The sequence below is a fragment of the Drosophila miranda genome (genome assembly GCF_003369915.1).
Source record: "Drosophila miranda strain MSH22 chromosome Y unlocalized genomic scaffold, D.miranda_PacBio2.1 Contig_Y1_pilon, whole genome shotgun sequence".
NCBI classification, from domain to species: Eukaryota; Metazoa; Arthropoda; class Insecta; order Diptera; family Drosophilidae; genus Drosophila; species Drosophila miranda.
The window spans coordinates 14,181,301-14,202,226 of record NW_022881603.1 but is presented as its reverse complement, the minus strand read 5'-3'; the positions used below and the strand labels follow the sequence as shown (position 1 = coordinate 14,202,226).

The following is a 20,926-nucleotide window of genomic DNA, read 5'->3' as shown; positions in this document are numbered from 1 at the left end:
ATGGTCGTTTGTGAGTACTTCTACTAACTTCAACCATAGTTTAAAGTACAAGGACATATTTTATGGTTTTAGAAGCGGTTCGGTTCCACAGTCGCCTCTTTGGAACAGCGCACGTTTAACTACAACCTTTCCAAAGCTAGGCGAGTGGTGGAAAATGCATTTGGGCATTTCTAATAAGTCTAATAAGTCGTTCTGGAATTTTGTTTGGGTGCTGATCAAGTCCTGCACCATCTTCTCCTGCCTAACGTCGTGCTCCTCCTTCTTTCTGTGGTGGTCCTTTTGTTGTTCGAGACGCTCCTGGGCGATCTCTGCCAGCCACGAAATGTCGGTCTTTTTCTTTTTCTTTGGCGGACGCCCAGACAAGGTGCTGGAGCTACAAGATCCGTCCAGGTCCATCTCAATAATATCCGAAAAGTACTCATCAGGATCTGCAATGAACACCTTAAATGAAATATATTTTTTTAGCAATAAATTAATAAAACTTACTGTCGTTGTCCAATGTGCTCTGCTCCATGTTGTTTGCACTCAAGATGCCAAATCAGCGAACTTCAGTTCAGCGCCCTGAATGTGACGGTCAACCGGCGGTAATCTGATATCTTGCACATGCCGCAAGATCAGCATTATCGCTTATGCCAAGTCGGCTTACCGACTGTAGCTTTGTAGCTCTAAGTACATATATTTTGTAGCTTTGCATTCTTTGGAAATTAAATACTTTTGATTCAGCTTATGCCCCAGCTTGCTGGTGGCTCCTAGTTTTAGTTCTGTTCTTATAACGAAAGCTAGCGCTTGTTAATAAACCTTGCTCCGGCAATCAGCCGTAAACACTTTGAATTATTAATTCTATACCACTTTACCACAAGGCCAGTGATAAGAGAGACAGTTATCTCTCCAACATAATCTTCATAAAGGATTCTATACCACGGAACCCGCACGAGGACCACCGCATCAAGCAGCTAAGGCTACTTGGACATACGGACAACTTAATTTACACATGTGAATTTTTGCGTGGTCCGCGCAAATCTTCAATTTTCTCCTTCCATATGTCAATCAGCAGGCTCTCAAGCGCGGCACTCCATTTCACCCTGCCGCCTGCTGTTGTTCTCTTGTTTGCTGCATTGTGTAATAATATTATATATTATAAACAATAAAAAACAAATATATCTATTCAACGTACCACTGGAGGAGTTTCTGGCACTAAATCCATTTTATTAATAAGTTTTTCGAAAATTTGGTCTGCTGTCCTTGCGAGCTGTTCTGTTGTTGTTTTTTGTTAATTTTGTCACAATCATTGTTTACGTTTTCGCATTGAATACCATTTTTCCATTGTGAATGACAATTATTCAGAGTTGCATTTGAAAACCATCGGCTAACTATCGCATAGAAACGTGCGGTTTAGGAACATCCAAAATGGATGGTGGACTAACTGGGAAATTTTCGGAACGGCAAAACCTACGGATTTTTGATTTATTGAGAGTCGAGCTGTTTTAGTTTCGAAATTCGGATTCGTCAGCTATTTAAAATAGGCTGAGTTCTTTGGCACAATATGTTTTTGCGTTGCTTCATTTTCGCGCAATTCTTTCTGCTTTCTGCCATTCTAACATTCGTGTGATTCAGCCACACTTATAATCGCCGACAAAACGAATGAAATCAAAGTTTAAATCAATTCTAGCAATGCCGTATGTTTTTGAAAATAAACATTTTATAACGCCCTTCGGTGCTGTAATAGTGATGTTTTTCCTTCGTGTGGAGTTTCTCGCTCCGGCAGGTGGCTTCCAGCTTGCAGGATGGATTTCCCCCGATACTGTAATCGGAGTGGTTACTCAGGTTTTGGGCAGCATTTAAACTGAATAAAGTCAGAACCAGAACCATTCCTTGCACAACATTCTTACAGACAAACAGTCTAGTTTCAAATTAAAATCAATAATTCAGTTAAGGGAAATTGGGGTCAAAATTCAAATAATTGTGAGCGCAAGAATATGCCAGGCTAGCCGATATGTCGGCTGACGTCTGAGCAGACGCCGTCGATTCGTATAAATAGCAGCTGTGCAAGTCTCGATAGGTATTTTTTCTGACGAGCGATAGCGAAAGACGCGGGACAAAACGAAGAAGTGAGAAAAATTGTATTTTCGTGAAATTCCATAAAAGTTATAAGAACAAAGTTGAAAACATAGTAAATGTGGATTTAGTTTGGACTAAAGTGTAAAAACACTAAAGACATTTTAAGAAACGATCAAACAGTGAGTGAATTGTTTAAAGCCAGAAAATTGTTAAGGTAGGTGTAGGCGGAGAGAAAGAAAGAGAACTTGAATTAAATGTGTGTGCAGGTTTTAAGTTTGTATGACGCATTTGGCCATAATTGAAAATATCAAAGTTGCAACTTAACTTTCACATCAAATCGCATTTCGTCAATCGTGTCGTACCTGCCCCCACATGCAGACATATGATCATATCCATATATGCGCATGCAGCCACAAACACACACACACACGTAGCGCTAATGGGGCTGAACTTTGGACCAGAGTAGAGCGTGTTGAAAATTCATTGATTTAATTTGTTTCCCATTCGTTTTCGGGTATTTATTTGCAGCTGTGGTAGTGACTATATGTCCAGGCGTTCATCTGTCAAAGCCGTGCAACACAGGCACGAGTCCAGTGAGGAGGAGGACGACGAAGAGGAGCGCTCTCCGCGTCGCAATATGCATTCATTCGGGGATTCGGGCATGGGCAGCGGTGTGCCCGCATTTCTGGCCAAGCTGTGGCGCTTGGTAGACGACACCGAAACCAATCATTTGATTTTTTGGACGAAGGTAACGATTCAAAAGCCGCCATATTGATTATTTACCTTGCTTTGCTTCTCTTTCCCCATTTACTCTTTTTTTTTATTAGCATGGCAACAGAAACAACAACGAGTGCAGGTGCTTTACGCTCTGCTCTCTGCGTTTTAGCTTTCTCTCTGTCGTCGTAGTTGTTGTTGTTGTTGCTGCTGCTGCTTACAGTGTGCCTCTCTGCACGTATGCATTGTTGTTATGCGATTTGCATAGGCCACAGAAGTGCGTACGTGCGTGCCCTCTGAAAATGTTCCGCTCCTCGCCCGCTCCAGCTGTCAGTCGGGAATTTTCCCCCTCTACGGTGTATTGACTTGGTTATTCTGTTTAGCAATTACATAGATAAGAGAAAATCCAATCGTTTCTCTTACCAAAGAGTGCGACCTGATAACAGCCAGCGTCCCAATCAATCACTTGATGAAATATTTGCTCACATTATACATGCATATGCGTATGTACATTCACATGTGTGTGCTTATAATTAGATACTTATTTCTGTGACCACATACATACATACATCTGTACATGGGGCTTATCGCTAGTTTTGGACTTTTATTTGGCATACCGCAACTTTGTGTTTGATATCCACTTATCAGCGTGACTTTCCATATTACTTTCGATTCCAGGATGGCCACAGCTTCGTCATACAAAACCAGGCGCAATTCGCGAGGGAACTGCTGCCCCTCAACTACAAGCACAACAACATGGCCAGCTTTATCAGGCAGCTGAATATGTGTAAGTACAAAGGAAGCACAAGTGACAAGATGGGGATCTAAGCAGTTTTCCCTTTTATTTTCCCGTACAGATGGATTCCACAAGATCACATCGATTGAGAATGGGGGCTTGCGTTTCGATCGCGATGAGATCGAGTTCTCCCATCCGTTCTTCAAGCGCAACTCTGCCTATCTGCTGGACCAAATAAAACGAAAGATATCCAACAACAAGAATGTGGATGACAAGGCGGTCATGAAGCCGGAGGCTGTGTCCAAGATATTGAACGATGTGAAGGTTATGCAAGGTCGGCAGGACACCATGGACTCGCGCTTCTCGGCCATGAAGCAGGAGAATGAAGTGCTGTGGCGGGAGATCGCTAGTCTCCGGCAGAAGCATTCGAAACAGCAGCAGATAGTTAACAAATTGATACAGTTCCTCATTTCGATCGTGCAGCCATCAAGGAATATGTCGGGAGTGAAGCGGCACATGCAGCTTATGATCAATGACACGCCGGAAAACGCACGCGCGCGTACTACCAGCGAAACGGAGAGCGATGCGGGCAGTGGCCCAGTTATACATGAACTCAGCGAGGAGCTGCTCGACGAAGTGATGCATCCCAGCACCGGTCAATATGACCAGGAGAGCGTCTCTCCACAGTCCGTTGAGCAGCCACAGTCGATAAGCTTTGACTACTCCAATCAGAGCGTCGAGGACTTGCTCCGGACTAACAATGGAGCGGGAGGAGGAGGAGGTGCTGCCGCCGGCAGCCTGCTGCAAGTGGGAGCCGGAGCTGCCTCCCCTCTGGCCTCTAGCTTGAGTCATTCGCCGGCTGAAGAAATCGCTTACACAGTGACTGAGCTCCCGGATGCTCATGTCCCGGAGGTGTCCAGCAGTCCTGTTTACACCGATGAGCATAATGTGCTTACGCCCCTGGTGCGTGAACAGCAGCGCGAGGAGGAGCGCAAGCGGCAGCAGCTCAAGGAGAAGAACAAACAGCGGCGGCAGACAGGGGATCAGATGCTCTCAGCCAACGCCATTTCAGTCGATGAAGCGTCTCCCAAGACTGTGCGCACACGCTCCCAGCTTAAGACGAATTCCCAGCTCAATGTGATGCCGCATCCTGTATTTATCAAGACAGAGCCCGAACCCGATTCCGGATTGCTAGACCTGATGAATGGCACTGACTCGGACATGTACAACGTGAACTTTATCACCGAAGATATGCCGTCGAATATATTTGAGGTGAGCTTTAACTTTTCTGCATTTTACACTCTTATTAATAACAATTATCAAACTGCAGGACCCCTCAATGCTCTCCACTGATCTGGGAGAGGTTGACAAGCTGAATCAGCAGCAGACATTCGGCAAGTCCACAGTCAGCAGTGGAAAGTTTTCCAGCAACTTTGATGTACCCATAAGCGGCAGCAGCAGCAACTCTCTGCTAGACGCCAATCAGGCATCCACCTCGAAGGCAGCGGCGGCCACAAAGGCCACAGCATCAGCCACTGGGGGCGAGGCAGCAGCAATGGCTGTGGCCAAGTATGCTGGCGAAAACAGTGCTGTTCGGGAGGGGAGCAATGGTCCTCTGATGAGGATTAATTCAGTGTTAGTAGCTGAGAAGCCTTTATTAGTCCCCAGAGCGATAGACAATAATCTAGACCTTCTTACTGTTGCAGTGACGATGTCCACGGGCATTTGGATAATGTGCAAGATGAGCTAGAGACCCTCAAGGATTTGCTGCGTGGCGATGGCGTCTCCATCGATCAGAACATGCTCTTTGGTGTAAGTTAATTTTCCCCCCGTTTCATTTACTTGGGCTGCCAGAGAACGTGTCCGTTTGTCCGAAGTGCATTTTATAACATACGTTCTATTTCTATACGATTCTATACGATTAGGCTCTTGCCAGGACGTCCATTTTGCAGCTGACCGAAGACGACCAGTTGATAAAGGTCAGCGCAAGCGTCCGGCACTTAACCAGCCCACTAATTTCTAATATATTTCTAAGAAACAATCATTGAACTAAACTCATTCATTTATGCATATTGCAGCTCTTCAATGATTCGGAACTTCTGGACACCTATGGCCTATCGTTTCCCACTGATAGAATAAGCGGTGAAAAGAAAGGTAAGCTGAGAAAATGCTCAATTCGTTAAACCGTAAACTGAATTCAATTTCAATTATTGCAGCTTTGAGTGGCTCGGAAATGATGGCCTACCAGCCCAGCCCGTACGACCTTTCCGACATACTTGACACTGACGATAATGAAAAGAGCCAGGAGCCCATCAGTCGTCAGTTGTTTCAGACGCAGAGTTCTGTATTGAACACACCGCGTCACGATTTTTAAACGTAGAATTGAGAGAAGACTTGAATCAGCTATTACACGGATGCTCAGAAAGTGAACAAAAAAGTTGTTTTAAGTTTTCTATGTGTTGATTATCTCTTATACCCATTAGTTGATCTATATTTGTTAATCATATTAATATTCATTTCATTCATGTCTGTGTATGTATGTGCCTTTTGCACTATATATTAAATATATAGCCCTAACCTTAAGCCTAATCCTAACCCCGAACCCAATCTAGTTGTATAGACTAAAAGAAGAACCAGTTAATATTTACGATAATCAATTTTTTAATCGGTGAAAAGTGTGAGAGCCACCCACACCCACGTGGGTCTCTCTTGTAGGTAAATTTTCGCTAAACGAAGATTAACCAAATTAAATGTTACTCTGATTTGTATACAAAGGTATAAGAGCATCATCTTTTTTTGTAGTTTATAGGCTTTACACGGACTTATACGGACTTATCAGGCTGCCTCTTGGTAATAAATATATAAATACAAGTTAACTTAAGCCTATACCTAGAAACGCAGACAGACGCAGCAAGTAAAAATGCTATGTAAATGGATTAATACATAAGTGTATAGTCTAGTGTGTAAAAAAAGTGTGTGTAATCGATTGTATGCCTCAAATCAAAGGTTGTACGTATTGCATATGAATTGGAGAGACCGCCGTTCGCAGGCAGTAGTCCCTTAGGACTCGTCCTTGTACTTGGCGTCCTTTAGAATGTTTGCGAACTCGAATTTGACCCGTTCCCGCTCCGACCTGGGCATGCTGCGCAGAGTATCCACCAGTGAGAGGCAATAAAGCTCAATGGGGTCATTGATGGGCGCCAGGCTAGGCGGGGCGACCATGGCCTTGCGTTTGGCTGCATTCCCCATAATATCGCTGGCCGCCGGTCGTCTTGTGGCCCCTGACTTGTATATGGGCTCAATGGTAACTTCTCCATTCGAGAGGGAGCTGTTCTTGATGTCCTGCTGTTGCTGTTGCTGCCTTTGCTCGTCCTGTTCATACCCATTGCCCATGACCACCATTGGTGTGAGGAGGGGCGAGGAGGCTGGTGAGCTATAGTGGGTGTTGTTGCGACTATTATTGCTGCTGCTATTGGTGCCATTCAAGCCCCCCTCAATGGAATCCTCCATCTTTGGCTCCATGAGCTGCAGCTCGGGTACGATTTCATTGTCGTCGCTATTCGATCCGTCCTCACTGTTGTCCAGCTCAATGATGTCATAGTTGCAGGACGCATCGACCGTCAAGTGCTCCGGATCGGGATAAAGAAAGCTGTTGCTGTCGTTGTCACTGCTCCCATTATTGGTGGGCGCCGCAAATGTCGGGTTTTTCTTTACATTGTATGTTTGGGCGGTGTTCTGGAGAAATGACAGATCCTCCGTGAAGCGTCGTTTTCGCACATTCGGATTTACTTGGCCGGTCTCAATGGCCTTGATCTCCTGCAGATAGTTGTAGCGTATGTTTTTCCATTTGGTCTGCAGGAAGCGTGCTGTGGGGTGGGAAGACGAGGGGTGGTGGGTGGATGAGTACTATAGCTTGCGGGGGGCCGTTCGCATAAAAATTACTCACAGGAGGTGCCCAGTTCGTTGGCAATGCGATCCCATATGTCGACTCTCACAGGATTGCGGCGATAGTGCGGATGGCTGACGTCGTAGATGGCTGGATTGGCGCGGACCAGTTTTATCAAGCGATCGTCTGTGGGTTGTTTTTGTGGGAAAAATCGTTCAAATCCGTCAATCAGTCATTTCTGCTTTCTACGTTTCTTCGCCAGCAACCCCTAAGCGCGGAAGACGCGGCCGGGCAGGACAATCGTCCTGTCCTTCATTGGGGGTTGGTTTGATTCTGCAGCGCGTCTCTCTCTGTATTGTGTATTGGCAAATCCATAAATGAAACTCACCGAATTCTGGTCCTGTGGTCTCACGTTCAGCATAATAGCGTTGCATTTTGTGTTCCAGCTTTGTACTTATCATAATACTCAGTAGAGTACCTTTTAATTCAATCCGATTGTTTTCTTCTTCCTCGCTGTGGTGACGGTCACTAACTCAAATTGCTGCCATAGGCTGTTGTTCTTCTCAATTTTCCGAAATGGTCTGAGCGACGACTCCAAGGCGTTATTTTGTTGTGCACAATTAACCGTTTGACAGCGCTGCGTTTATTTCGTCTCTCTGTTTTTTCGGTTTTGTCTTACGCGCTCTGCGCATTCTCACATTGACAGACCTGCCAACTTGAACTGCTTGATGGTAAAACCTGGGGCGCTGCCACCCTAGCCAAGTTTTTGAATTACAATCGAAGTAGCGATTTCCAATCGTGTACAAGGCATATTAACCCATTGTCGACTAGTGGGTATTAAAATACACTCCACGAAAATAGTGAAAATTTAAGTTCAGGTGATCTTCGAGTTCAAGTTTTTTAAGCAAAGATAAAGGATAGGTTGGACCAACAAGAGTAAGCATTATTTTCCGCAATTTAACTCAAGCTGTTTAAATGAAGATGGCTTAAGAGGGGTAAGTTCGTTCCCCTGTCAGCTGTCATCATAAACCGCCCTTCGCCAAACGCTCTCGGGCTTAATTTGATTCGTTCCGAAAAGCAACAACACAAACACGGCTTGAGCATTTTCCACCGCTCGCGCGCCTAACACCAAACAGCACGTGTGTGTGCCATACACAGCATAGGTAACAAAATATGAACAACGGCAGATATGGCAGATTTGGAGCACTCATTGCCATTGCGTACGTGAGCGTCACCCACTGCAGATTTCTGGTAAGCCAAAAACGCACTCGTAACACATACACACACGCGTGAGTGTCTGACTGTGTGGGTAGACAGCTGACTCAATATCTATTTCCATAGATTTACTCGACAAAAAACGCCGAGGTCTTGGCCTGCCATGAGCTGAAGCTGCGGCAGATCGTCCACCAGGCCGGCTGGCTGGAATATGACCTATCGGAGATCTGGAAATACATGCAGGAGTGCATTGAGGTAGCGTATCGGGGACTCTTGCACCAGTTATATCATCAGAAACTAACCCAAACAAATAACTTCGTAGACGGCGTACAAGAACTTGGTGATACTGGAAATCGATCCGCATGACATCATCGCCGTGGGAATTGTCAATCAGCGGGGAACGTCCGTTGTGTGGAACAAGTACACTGGCCAGCCGCTGCACAATGCCATTGGTTGGTCGGACAGTCGCAGCACCCCAGTCCTGAGAAGGATCCTGCACAACGTGAAGCAGAATGTGGATTATGTGAGGGAACGCACTGGGCTCCCGTTGAGTGGTTGCTTCAGTGCCTTGAAGATTCGTTGGCTGATGGAGAATATTCCGGCTGTGGGAGGTGCAATAAATGAGGAGAAGTGCTTTTTCGGCACTCTAGACTCCTGGTTGTTGTGGAACCTAACCGGTGGCGTCCAGGCGGGAGTTCACTCGACGGACATCACCAATGTGCACTACACTTCGCTAATGAACCTGTCCACACAGCAGTGGGATGCAAAGCTGTGCCGATTCTTCAATCTGCCCATAGAAATACTGCCACGGATACGTTCCAATTCCGAAATATATGGCTACGTGCTGGACGGACCGTTGTTGGGAGTCCCTATAGCTGGGGTAATTGGCGAGCAGCCTGCCTGTTTGATGGGCCAACTGTGTATTAAGGCCGGCCAGAATGTATGCACTCTGGATGACAGCTGCTTTGTCCTACTCCACACGGGCACAGAAAAGCTTGAATCAGAGAATGGACTGATCACAGGAATAGCGCACCAGCTGGGACCCCGAGCGCGGACCAACTACAGCCTTGAGGGAGCCATTTCCAATGCCGGATCCACAGTAAATTGGCTACGCGAAAAGCTGCGCATCAATACCGAGATTAACTCCAACGACAATGTAGTGGAATCACTTAATACCTTTATCGGCGACAGCTCAATGATTTCCTCCACCTGCTCATCCTCCATGCTCAATGCTGAATGCGGTCTGGCGGCCAAACGGTCAGAGATTACCCTTGCTCCAGCCTTTCATGGTCTGTATGCGCCCTATTGGCGCTATGATGCTAGGGGCATAATTCTGGGCCTCTCCAGTCAGACTACGGCGGAGAACATCACCCAGGCTGCCTACGAGGCGACCGGCTTCCAGATCTACGAAGTTCTCGAGGCTTTCAAGCGGGACACGCCCAACTGGGATCACGCGTGCATGCATCCGGTGCTCACTTTCGGCGGCGAGTACGCAGAAGACACACACCTGGTCCAATTCATAGCGGATATCATGGGCTACATGCTGGAACGGCCGCATACCGCCTCGCCAGCTGGTCTGGGAGCTATGATGGCGGCCGGCGTGACCATGGGCGTGGTATCCCTAGAATATGCGACAAAGATGTATGCTCCACCGACAGACGTCTTCTCACCCACCACCACACCGAACCGTAAGTGCAGGGGACTAGAGTACTGTTGCATAGGTATAATGGAACTAATTTGTATTTTATTTCGCAGGTCGAGAGGTGCTCTACAGGCGCTGGGACTACGCAGTAAAGAGGTGCCTGCACTGGAACAACTTCGAGACATACGAGGCAGACATCGAGCTGTTCTCGCAGCGCGAACGTGATCCCAATCTAGCCATACGGCGATCAATACCTGGCAGCATATTCATAGTCACATCGTTTGGTCTTCTCCTGCTGGCCAGGTACCTGCACAACAATCCTCTGACCTAATGCGCATCGGAGGAGCCGCGGAAGCAGCTATCGTGTGCAATTCTAGTCAACCAAACATGTTATGCATGCGCATTCAAAATTAGTTGTTTAGTTTAGTATTTAGTCGTTCATAGTTAATTCTCTTTATGGTTAGCTTTCTTATGTATATACTCTCGTATCATTTTTTTACTTTGCCTGATTCGTAGATTAAATTTTTGTGAATTACCTTATACACAAAAACCACACAACTTTAATGGAAATGTTCATTAACTTGTGTATACTAATAGTGTGCCGATCTGTTAAATTATTCAGTTTAGCGTATTTATGCAAACGATTTGTATTATTTAAAAAACTAATGACAAATCTTAATGCTGTGAAGAGATGTAGACACAAAAAGACACGTACGTATCTATTAAACCGAGTAAAACAAAAAGAATGTAGAAAACCAGCCGTCGAGAATGCATTTTCAAGTGTCCATTGGACCAGAGGCCGTGGTTGAAGCATATCCCTGCTCTCGGGTAAAAGTGGCCAGTGTGAATAAATCAAATGAATCTGTTGATGTAGATTCACTTGATTTTGTGGTGATTGCCAATAAGACAATCGTATGCTGAAAATGTAAATTTGTATGCTACCGGTTCATGTACCAGTAACAAATGGTCGCCGCAATCGGTACTTGAACAAATTGGGCTTCGGAGATGTGAATACGACAGAGTTTTCTTTCGTACTGATTTTATTTGGTAAAATGCGAGGTTTATATACAAGTTCTATGAGTATAATTGTTTACTTAGGATATTAGGTATTTTTAATTAGTTCTGAGTATAATATTGCTAGGGAAATGTGTTATATATATTTAGGACTAAGCAATTACTACAAATCCAACAGTGGAATATTCCAAGGGTCAGATTTATGACGGTCACAATGGTTATCATGCAGATGGTGTGAGATTTGACCACATGCAGGTCATCCAGACTGTGTTTAATGATAGTGCTGTAAATATCTTAACAGTGTATGTACACAAATGCATGCAGCTGTCCGTTGTATAGTTATTTAGGTCAGTAGTGCATGTCACATATTTATATTTAGAGCATATTATCGTTTATTTATTTAGGTGGCTGTGAAATCTTTTTAAGGCTAGCTATTTGTCTAGGTCTAATCATACGATTTTGTATTTTAATTTAAATCGTACATCCTCCCGGCCGTTGAACATAGTATGCTCAACCATCATCAATATTGATTGTGAATGGATGCCTTGGTGCGTTTTCTTCACTAGCTGATGAGCTAAGTGTATGTCTCTGCTGAGAAGGGAGTCTTGCTGTGTACCACCTTTTAACCAGATGAAACATTAAAATGATCATGATCAAAAGCAGTGCAATGTATATGGCAATATGATGATGATCAATGGTTTCAAGATTGTGGGGTAACTTGAAACTTTTAGGTGGTAGCAGATTCGTTTCTATTTGATATAGCTCCTTGTAGTTCAGCTTTTCATCGTTCCTTGAAACTTTATTTGTAGAACGTTCAGTTGATGTTTCGTTGAGGTCACTATCTCCGAAACGAGCGTATGATAACTGCAGATTAGTTTCCAATGTGCTCTGACTTGTGACAGTCATTAGCGAATTCCGAATGATGCATCCAGGTTCGGCGATCAATATTCCTGAGTGTTGTAGCTTGATATCCGAAATGCCATCTGCACATACCGCTGACAGCTTTAATGATGACTTTGTTGCAAAAATCCATCGATTTCTTTTATGCATGCTCAACCATAAAAATGATTTTTTTGTGTTGACTAGGTGACATGATGAGTCCGTTTTATTGTGAAACATTTGTAATTCACAACTTGTTTCGGCTGAGAACATTGTTTGTTTATTATAGCAAACAAAGTCATTGTTTGCTCTTTGATGACTGTTTTTAAATTCAGTCTCTGATAGTTCAACGAATTCGTCACTGTGACTATTGATTGCCATATATGGTGTTTTTATTTCAAACATGCTTATCCCATTTTTATTTGGCACCGGAATCGCTGTCAATTTCTATATTTCCAGTTCGTTTGCTGAGACTAATGGAAATGTCACCTTGATAATTGCATGATCCTCTATTATAGTGCCTTCAGCTTTCATCATCTGGTACACCATGAGCATATTGTCGGGAGTTACTGGAAGTGATTGTCCTGGACTTAAATGATCCCGTATCTGTTCCAGTTGTTCCTTGAGTTGTCGGGGTGATATTAGCATAGGGCTAATTGTATTGTGTCGGATATCTGTCAAGACATTGATAATTTCTGCTTGCATTCGTTGAAGATTTGAAGATAATAGAGTCAACTGAGTAGACAATGTAATGTACCACTGAAAGCCGCTAAAATGATCAGCCCTTCCCTTTGACTCGGTGATAAAATCCTCAATTCGACTTAATCGTTTGGAATTTGAGATTTCATCCCGTTTTATCACATTGATTGTAGAGTCAATCAATGATGTTTGATTTTTAAGCAAGGTTAATAGGTGATCCTCGTTATCCTTAACCTTTGCTATAGTTTCCGACATTTCACGGGCATATGTTGAGTCTAGTACGCCAAATAAACTGCTTGCGATGTTTCCAATGATGTCCAGCGGTGCCCTTTGCCTCCGTGTTCTTGCTATTAATGTATTTTCAGCTTGCAGGTCCTCTTCTATATGTTTGAAGTGCTGATACATACTGGTGCATGCGTCTACTAGTTGAAGTTGTGTGCATAGATGTCCAATTTTTGTAGTCCCCATGGTGAATGTGTTCATGTCTTTCCAATAGGGCTTTAAATTGTAGTAGACAATGATGGTCCAGTCAGTTGTCGCAAGTTGGCTGGTTCCAACTCTTTCAAAGTATATACCCGGTTTTGATCCCAACTGGGTTATGTTGATTGACTGTGCCATTGCTAACGGTACCAGAAACAACATTACAAGCATTGTCATGGTTAACGACAACTTATTGGGCTGTGTCCTTTTCCTAGGTTGTCTGTCCTCGGATGATTCTTCGTTTTCTGATGGATCATCTATCCGATGTTTATGTGTGGGTTACTCTTCGTTAAATAGTGGAGCTACATGTTGGATCTCTCGTTTGAAAATCCCCTTTGCCGTTTTTACTTCCACCACTCGTACAAAATTGTCCTTGCCATGAAACAATCGAATAATTCTTCCTAGTGGCCATTGTAATACTGGTGTATTGTCTTCCTTTAGTATTACTAATGTTCCTTCCTTAATGTTAGCCGAAGACTTCCTCTACTTTTGACGCTGTTGCAACTGCTGAAGGTATTCATTGGACCATTGTGTCCAGAATGAGTGCTTCAATTTTGAAACTGCTTGCCATCGATTTCCTATCGTCTTTGGTTGCTGGGATGGCTCACTGTCAGCTTGTGCGGTTAACGGCTCTCCTATCAGGAAATGCCCTGGCGTTAGTGCTGTTACGTCGTTTGGGTTGTCAGATATTGGTGTTAATGGTCGAGAGTTTAGTATGGCCTCTATTTCGACTATAACCGTTTCTAACTCCTCATAGGTTAAATTTGCCGTCGTCACATTTTTTAAGAGGAGATGTTTGGCAGATTTTACTGCAGCTTCCCATAAACCGCCGAAGTGTGGTGCGCGAGGAGGTATAAATTTAAATTGTACCCCTTTGTTGTTGCACTCTCGTACAATGTGTTCCTTTGCATTTTCCGAGAATATGGCTTCTTCTAACTCTTGAAGTTTGTTCCTGGCTCCTACGAAGTTCGTAGCATTGTCGCAATGGAGCACTTGACATTTTCCTCGACGAGAGATGAACCGCCGAAGTGCCGCTAAAAATGCTTCTGTGGTGAGATCACTGACAAGCTCTAGATGTACTGCTTTAGTCGCGAAACAACAAAATATAGCTATGTACGCTGTATTAGGATTCTTTCCTCGAGTTTTATAGTGGATTTTGAATGGTCCACAGTAGTCAACACCAGAATTGAGGAATGGCCATGCTTGGGTGACTCGAAGAGGTGGCAGATTTCCCATGATTTGTTCTAGTAGTTTGGGCTTGGCTCTAGTGCATTTCACGCAGTTCTGCACAATACTTCTGGCCATGTTTTTTCCTTTGAGTATCCAGTACTGTGTAGTGACGCTTGAACCAGCCACAAAAATATTACTACAACAACAACAAAAATAAAAGAACGGAAAAAAAAAAACTAATCAAAAATTTTAAATCCAGGGAATATCGTAATTGCGTTTAGCGCCCCTATTGCTCGTGATCGACGGGTACTTTTTGGGCAGACGGTCGGACTCGGGAGAGAGTCGGCCGCGGTTATGTTAACTCGAGGGAAATGGTGGTTGGCACTTTCGCTGTTAGGAGGGTTCGTGAATGCAAGTCCAGCTACGGTCGCTCTTTTCGATTTTGGGCCCCACTTCAGAAGGTAGTGTTTGTGGTGGAAAGAGGAAATATTAGCGGAAAAACATAACTAAACCTCGCGCCAGTGCTAAATCAAAGAAAAAAAAGACAAACAAAAGAATCGTGTTGCTTTCAAATTATACCATAAAGAAATCGAAAAGAAATTTGCCACCCCAGTAAGGGGGCGTTCCATTCTGACCCCACGCCGGAGGCAAGGCATCCGAAAGTGGTCTCTTTTTTTTGTTTCGGACGGCTATTTTCCAGTTAATATAACAAGAGTGCCAATCGCCACATAGCGGTAAGTTGGACATTGGGGTTTAGGTGTCGCTAGGTAGTGTTAAATGGAACATGGGTTTTCTTGTATTACAGAATTGGAACGTTGTGCCAAGCAGATTTCCAAGGGAGAATAGCGGAAAAAGATAATTGGGATCGATGACCGAGCCGGCCGCAGCCACAACCAGCTGGCCATAGAAAGGGAAGAGAAGAGACTGCGCTCCCGAAAAAAAAAAAACACAAGAACCGATCGAATTCGCCGCTGGCGCAGAGAAGCGCAAGGCAGAGAGTCCGCCGCTCCAGCTGTGGGTCCGACTCAGTGCATCAGCAGCATCGTCGGCGCCGGGAAGCTGCGAAACTAAAAGCGGAATATTGAACATTTTTTTTTGGCCCCCAAGTTTTTTTGCGTAAATATCTTGCCCTCGGCCGACCTGGCTTAGTGAAAAAAAAGTAGAGGAAATAAAAACCCAGATCAAAATTATACCCATGAGCCAATAGGCAAGGTCTTAGTGAGTCCGAATACAAATACCTTGCTCCCCTTTCGGCAGTGTAGCGCCGTTAATTCAGTCTTGCTTTCCTTTTCCCTTAAACCGTAAGGGCTAGCCCTATGTGGAGCCCAAAGAAAAGAAAGGCATAAGGGAATAGAAATACAATATCAATGGTCAAAAGCAAAGAAAAAAAGCAGTCCTCCGAAAGCCTCTGCGCGCCTTGTTCTTTCTCTTCTTTTCTCTTTTTGTTGTTGTGCTCTCCCAATAAAATTACATTTACAGCAATTATAGCAAGCGGATCGTCTTCGACAAAAGCGCTTTTGGAGATGGATGGCACGTAAGTGAAAGAATATTGCTTTACTCTAAATAAATTGCATGCATGAGCGTGAGAGAAGGAGAGGTATAGGAAAGAAAGAGGGGGAGAGGTAAAACAGTTGGGCAGATCCACATGCCGGAAGAGATAGCAAGAACAGTAACCATGGGTTTTTTGTTGTTGTCACAAATGCTCTGTTAAATTTGTATGCCAGTTTAGCGGCTACCTCCTATATACATATACTGTTTTTTTATTATATACACATTTAATTCTTTTTTTTCTATTTAGTTATAATTCTTCTATTTTAATTATTATTAGTATTATTTTAATTTCCAACCTGGAATATTCTCGAATCCTGTTGTTCGCTAAAATAGTTATTGAGTCAATTGGGAGTTTAAGTAAAGTAGGGAAATGCCCCTGTTTCAAGTAATAAATAAGTTTTAAAATGAAATCGATAATGAACTAAATTATTTTAGGGCGCCATGCCGAGTGGATTATGGAAATGAAGTGAGTCTGGGGGATTTAGGGATCATCGGCCACTAATATGGCTTTGCGGCCCAGATGGTCAAGGTAGGGTGGGCAAAACGCTGCTACACCTACAGCTACTCAGCAGCCCAACCCGTACTTCAGCATGTTCTGTTTTCTTTGCAGAGCAACCTCTATGTGTGCATAGCTTGTCACTCTTGGTAGTTTCTTTTCTGTATGGCCAGTCCGATCGATCATGTGTTAGGGAGGAAAACAGCACGCGAAATCAATATTATTATATGTATCCAATGCGAGCAGGTAGCACAGTGGTAAATCCTCACCCCCCCTTGCCGACGACAAAGAGAAGCCGGAACCAGCGCGTGCTCCTCTGGTCGCTACAATAAGATCAGCTCGTTATGATAGCGTATCGCTATACGTTGTATGCTACAGTTCTAACTTATAGATATATTATAATCTTATTTGGCGCCCAACGTGGGGCTCGAAGCAGCCATCCTGGCTGACCCCAACCGATAGTCTTCATTCTTATCAATTACATCTGATAATATAGTTCCTAACACTTGTTCGATTGGTTCTCGGTTCCTTGTTCTGTTAATGGTTAGAGCTCTATGGAGATAGCTAAAGCTTAAAATTGCTTTACTACCTGGACTCCACTAAAACAGTTAACTCATGTGCTTTATGGAGAGTTTCTGGAAGCGTTATAACTTTAAATGGTTATAACTCCAAAATTTAATAGTATAAAGTCATTAGAATCCTTGGGTGGATTGTTCATACTGCATAGTAGGCGTTGCTTATTGGTTACACGTGGAGTCAAGACCTACGGCCATCCCGTTTACCTTTGCTTGAGGACAATCATACCTATCAGTTGCATTTGGAATCGTGATACCTTCTCAGGAAAGTTCACTCCTATGTAACATATCTCCCTTCCTTCTTTGCTTCCTTTGTGTTTTCACTTATGTATACTTCCTAATATTGTTTGCTGGAGCTTAGTGAGTTACAGCGTAGCCGCCACTGGCGGAAAATAATATTTTATCGTGTACTCTTTTCGTTTTCTATTCTAATCTGTACTATATTGACAAGCTCACATTAGAACAGCTGATTAAGACCGTCACAACCATATGAAACGATAGCATGGCAACCAAACAGTTTATACAAATTCCTTCTTTTATACAATTTTTTTTTGCGTTATACAAAATTAATTTAATTAAGCGAGTCAAGAGCAATGCCGGTTAAACGAAGCCCTGAAAAAGTGATTAACCTAAAAGACATTGAACGTCCCACAACTTCGAACCAAAGAGCACCGTCTATTTCTCACTCACTGACTACTAGATCGAAAACCAAACCAGTCGAAACTGCAACCATGCCTGACCCTCCACCAGATCAGGAGAATTTAGATGCTTCCACGCCGACTACGAGCAATAGAGCGGCAAGTGATGTTTTGTACACGGTGATGGCAGGCACAATTTCAGCAGAAATGGCAAAGCAAACTCTAGCCATGAGTGCAGCAATGGCACAACTAACAGAAAAACTTTCCCAAGCTATTAGTACAGGTTTACAAGCAGCTTCGACAGCTTCCTCTAGAGAGAGGTCCCCAATCCGTATAGAACAGTTGTCATCAGGGACACACGTTGAGCAGCATAATATACAGCCTTTATTGCCCAATTCACACTCGCAGGCAGCTTCGGATCAGACACGGGATTATGGTCAAATCTTTAGTCAGGCGCCACTGCCGGGTGAGGTACGTCCGGATCGTATAAGTCAAATAATGGCAAATTGGAAGCTGAGATTCAATGGCAAGGATTCTATGTCTATAGATGACTTCATTTATAGAATCGAAGCCTTAACCCACCAAACGATGAATGGGAACTTCGAACTAGTAGCCCGAAACTCGAACAATTTATTTGAGGGTAAGGCTAGTGAGTGGTATTGGAGATACCACAAAAGTGTGTCCCAAATTCGCTGGCATGACTTATGTGTAGCGTTAAGGGGTCAATTCAAAGATTCACGCACGGATCGCATAATCCGGACGGAAATCGAAGATCGTAAACAGCTCGTAAATGAGTCGTTCGATGATTTTTACAGTGTGATCGCCTCTTTGGCAGATCGGCTCACACAGCCCATGTCGGAGCAATCTTTGTTAGAGACTCTAAGAGCAAATCTTCTTACTGAGGTTCAGCGAGAAATATTATATGAGCCAGCTTCCACCATTGCTCAGTTAAGACATCTGGTGCGAACACGCGAAATTTTTATGCGGACAGTCTACAAACCTTCAGTGGCGATACCGAAACCCAAATATCGCAACATTAGTGCGTTGGGACATCAAACAGACCACATTTCCGAATCCGATAGTTCTGATATTGAAGAGGTAGAGGTAGCTGCCATTGAAGCTTCCTGTTGGAATTGCGGGGCGAAGGGCCACCGTTATCAGGAGTGTCTAGCAGAACGGCGAGTCTTCTGCTTTGGTTGTGGATTGGCTGACACGTATAAGCCAAACTGCCGCCGTTGCAGCTCGAATGCCACAAAAAACTTAGCAGCGCGTGCACAACCGAAAAGTGCACGCAAACAAGTTGTCTCGAGGGGGACGAATACAGATTAGATGAGACTCCAAAATTGCTACATAACTTATTACCGGCCGCGTCATATCACCCTGACTTACAGCAATCCATTAATTATTCCACTCCCGGCAAAAGTAGCACTCGTTCGCGATTGCGTAGGATCGCCTTCAACCGTCAAACTAGGGCCGAACGCAAGATGCTATTAGAGACAGTAATTGGGAAACTCCATGACTTCCGCCCATATGCCCAAGTCACTCTACTGGGTAACACGGTAGTCGGCCTTTTGGACACCGGTGCGTCCGTGTGCTGTATTGGCGGTCATCTGGCGAAAGACGTAATGGAGAAAACGGAATATAAGCGTTTATCGGCCACGGTGAAGACGGCCGATGGAAAATCGCAGGATATTATTGGTCGACTGACGACAGAGGTTAGCTATCGAGGCGAATCCAAGAAGATAACCTTTTTCGTAGTCCCATCTTTATCGGGAGACCTTTATTTGGGTATAGATTTTTGGAAGGCGTTTAACTTGCTTCCAGTTTCTCTTTTAAGTGAGCAACTATCGGTTTTGTCAGTGAGCGATCCCTTAAGTAGGTCATTAACTGTACATCAACAAAAAACACTAGCAGCTGCCATTCTTCTGTTTCCCTCCTTTGCTATCAAAGGTTTAGGACGCACCACCTTGATATCGCATTCGATTGATATAGCTGACGCAAAACCAATCAAGCAGCGTCACTATCCAGTTTCACCTGCTATAGAGAACCTGATGTACAATGAATTGGATCGAATGCTTAAGCTGGGGGTAATCGAAGAATCAAATAGTAGTTGGTCCTCACCAGTAGTATTAGTGCGCAAACCTGGCAAAGTTCGACTATGCATCGATAGCAGGAAACTCAACGACTCTACAGTAAAGGACGCATACCCTATGCCGCTTATCGATGGTATTTTGGCGAGATTGCCCAAGGCCGAGTTCATTACAAGCTTGGATCTAAAAGACGCATTTTGGCAGATACCGCTCGATAAGAAATCGCGGGATAAAACGGCGTTTACTGTTCCCGGGAGGCCTCTTTATCAGTTCACCGTGATGCCATTTGGGCTAACGAACTCACCTCAGACCATGTCAAGGCTCATGGATAAGGTTATCCCCGCAAATCTCCGAAATGAAGTTTTCATCTACCTTGATGACCTCTTGATCGTGTCTGACACATTTGAGCGGCATCTGGAGGTATTAGGAATTCTAGCTACTCAATTTAAAATAGCAAATTTAACCCTAAATGTTGAAAAGAGTCATTTTTGTATAAAGGAGGTCAAATATTTAGGTCACGTAATTGGTAATGGCACGATTAATACCGATCCAGACAAAATAGCAGCTGTTACCGATTTTCCAGTACCTCGTTCAATTAAGCAAGTTCGACGTTTCCTTGGCTTAACTGGATGGTATCATAAGTTCATCCGGAACTATGCTGCATTGGCCGCCCCGTTAACAGATACTCTAAAGCAAAAGCGTAGCTTTGTTTGGAGCGAAGAAGCACAAAAGTCGTTCGAATTATTAAAGGAACGTATGAGCGCAGCCCCAGTTTTGCATAGCCCGAATTTCAATATACCATTTAGCATACATTGTGATGCAAGTGACTCAGGCGTGGGGGCCGTGTTGATGCAGACCAATGAGGACAAGGATGAAGTACCTGTGGCTTTCATGTCACGGAAGCTAAATAAATGCCAACGGAATTACACAGTGACCGAAAAAGAGTGTTTGGCAGCAGTTTTGGCGGTTAAGAAGTTTAGGGCTTACATCGAAGGGCAGGAGTTCATCATCATAACAGACCATGCATCCTTAAAATGGCTAATGACCCAGTCTGATCTCAGTTCACGGTTAGCTAGATGGTCC

General features: G+C 44.0%; 4 protein-coding genes across 5 annotated transcripts; 2 read left to right on the top strand and 2 right to left on the bottom strand.

The window, feature by feature from the left end:
* Nucleotides 1-45: 45 nt before the first annotated feature.
* Nucleotides 46-801, bottom strand: LOC117191049. The gene is made up of 2 exons (XM_033396020.1): nucleotides 487-801; nucleotides 46-428 (listed from the first exon to the last, which is right to left on the bottom strand). The coding sequence occupies exons 1-2, from the start codon at nucleotides 512-514 to the stop codon at nucleotides 61-63; spliced, it is 396 nt and encodes a 131-aa protein (XP_033251911.1). The 5' UTR covers nucleotides 515-801; the 3' UTR covers nucleotides 46-60.
* Nucleotides 802-2,586: 1,785 nt separating this feature from the next.
* LOC117191047 (heat shock factor protein-like) lies at nucleotides 2,587-6,286 on the top strand. Of its 2 annotated transcripts, XM_033396015.1 has the most exons (8): nucleotides 2,587-2,806; nucleotides 3,451-3,559; nucleotides 3,630-4,780; nucleotides 4,839-5,143; nucleotides 5,215-5,320; nucleotides 5,434-5,487; nucleotides 5,587-5,662; nucleotides 5,725-6,286. In XM_033396015.1, the coding sequence occupies exons 1-8, from the start codon at nucleotides 2,603-2,605 to the stop codon at nucleotides 5,880-5,882; spliced, it is 2,163 nt and encodes a 720-aa protein (XP_033251906.1). In that variant the 5' UTR covers nucleotides 2,587-2,602; the 3' UTR covers nucleotides 5,883-6,286. The 2 variants fall into 2 exon arrangements, with proteins under 2 accessions (XP_033251906.1, XP_033251907.1); XM_033396016.1 differs by lacking the exon at nucleotides 5,434-5,487.
* LOC117191048 lies at nucleotides 6,277-8,079 on the bottom strand. Its single transcript, XM_033396019.1, has 3 exons — nucleotides 7,783-8,079; nucleotides 7,455-7,580; nucleotides 6,277-7,374 (listed from the first exon to the last, which is right to left on the bottom strand). The coding sequence occupies exons 1-3, from the start codon at nucleotides 7,853-7,855 to the stop codon at nucleotides 6,569-6,571; spliced, it is 1,005 nt and encodes a 334-aa protein (XP_033251910.1). The 5' UTR covers nucleotides 7,856-8,079; the 3' UTR covers nucleotides 6,277-6,568.
* Nucleotides 8,080-8,266: 187 nt separating this feature from the next.
* LOC108158550 (glycerol kinase) lies at nucleotides 8,267-11,603 on the top strand. The gene is made up of 4 exons (XM_017290964.2): nucleotides 8,267-8,645; nucleotides 8,736-8,864; nucleotides 8,932-10,297; nucleotides 10,365-11,603. Exons 1-4 carry the CDS (start codon nucleotides 8,568-8,570, stop codon nucleotides 10,580-10,582), a joined length of 1,791 nt encoding a protein of 596 aa, XP_017146453.2. The 5' UTR covers nucleotides 8,267-8,567; the 3' UTR covers nucleotides 10,583-11,603.
* Nucleotides 11,604-20,926: the final 9,323 nt, after the last annotated feature.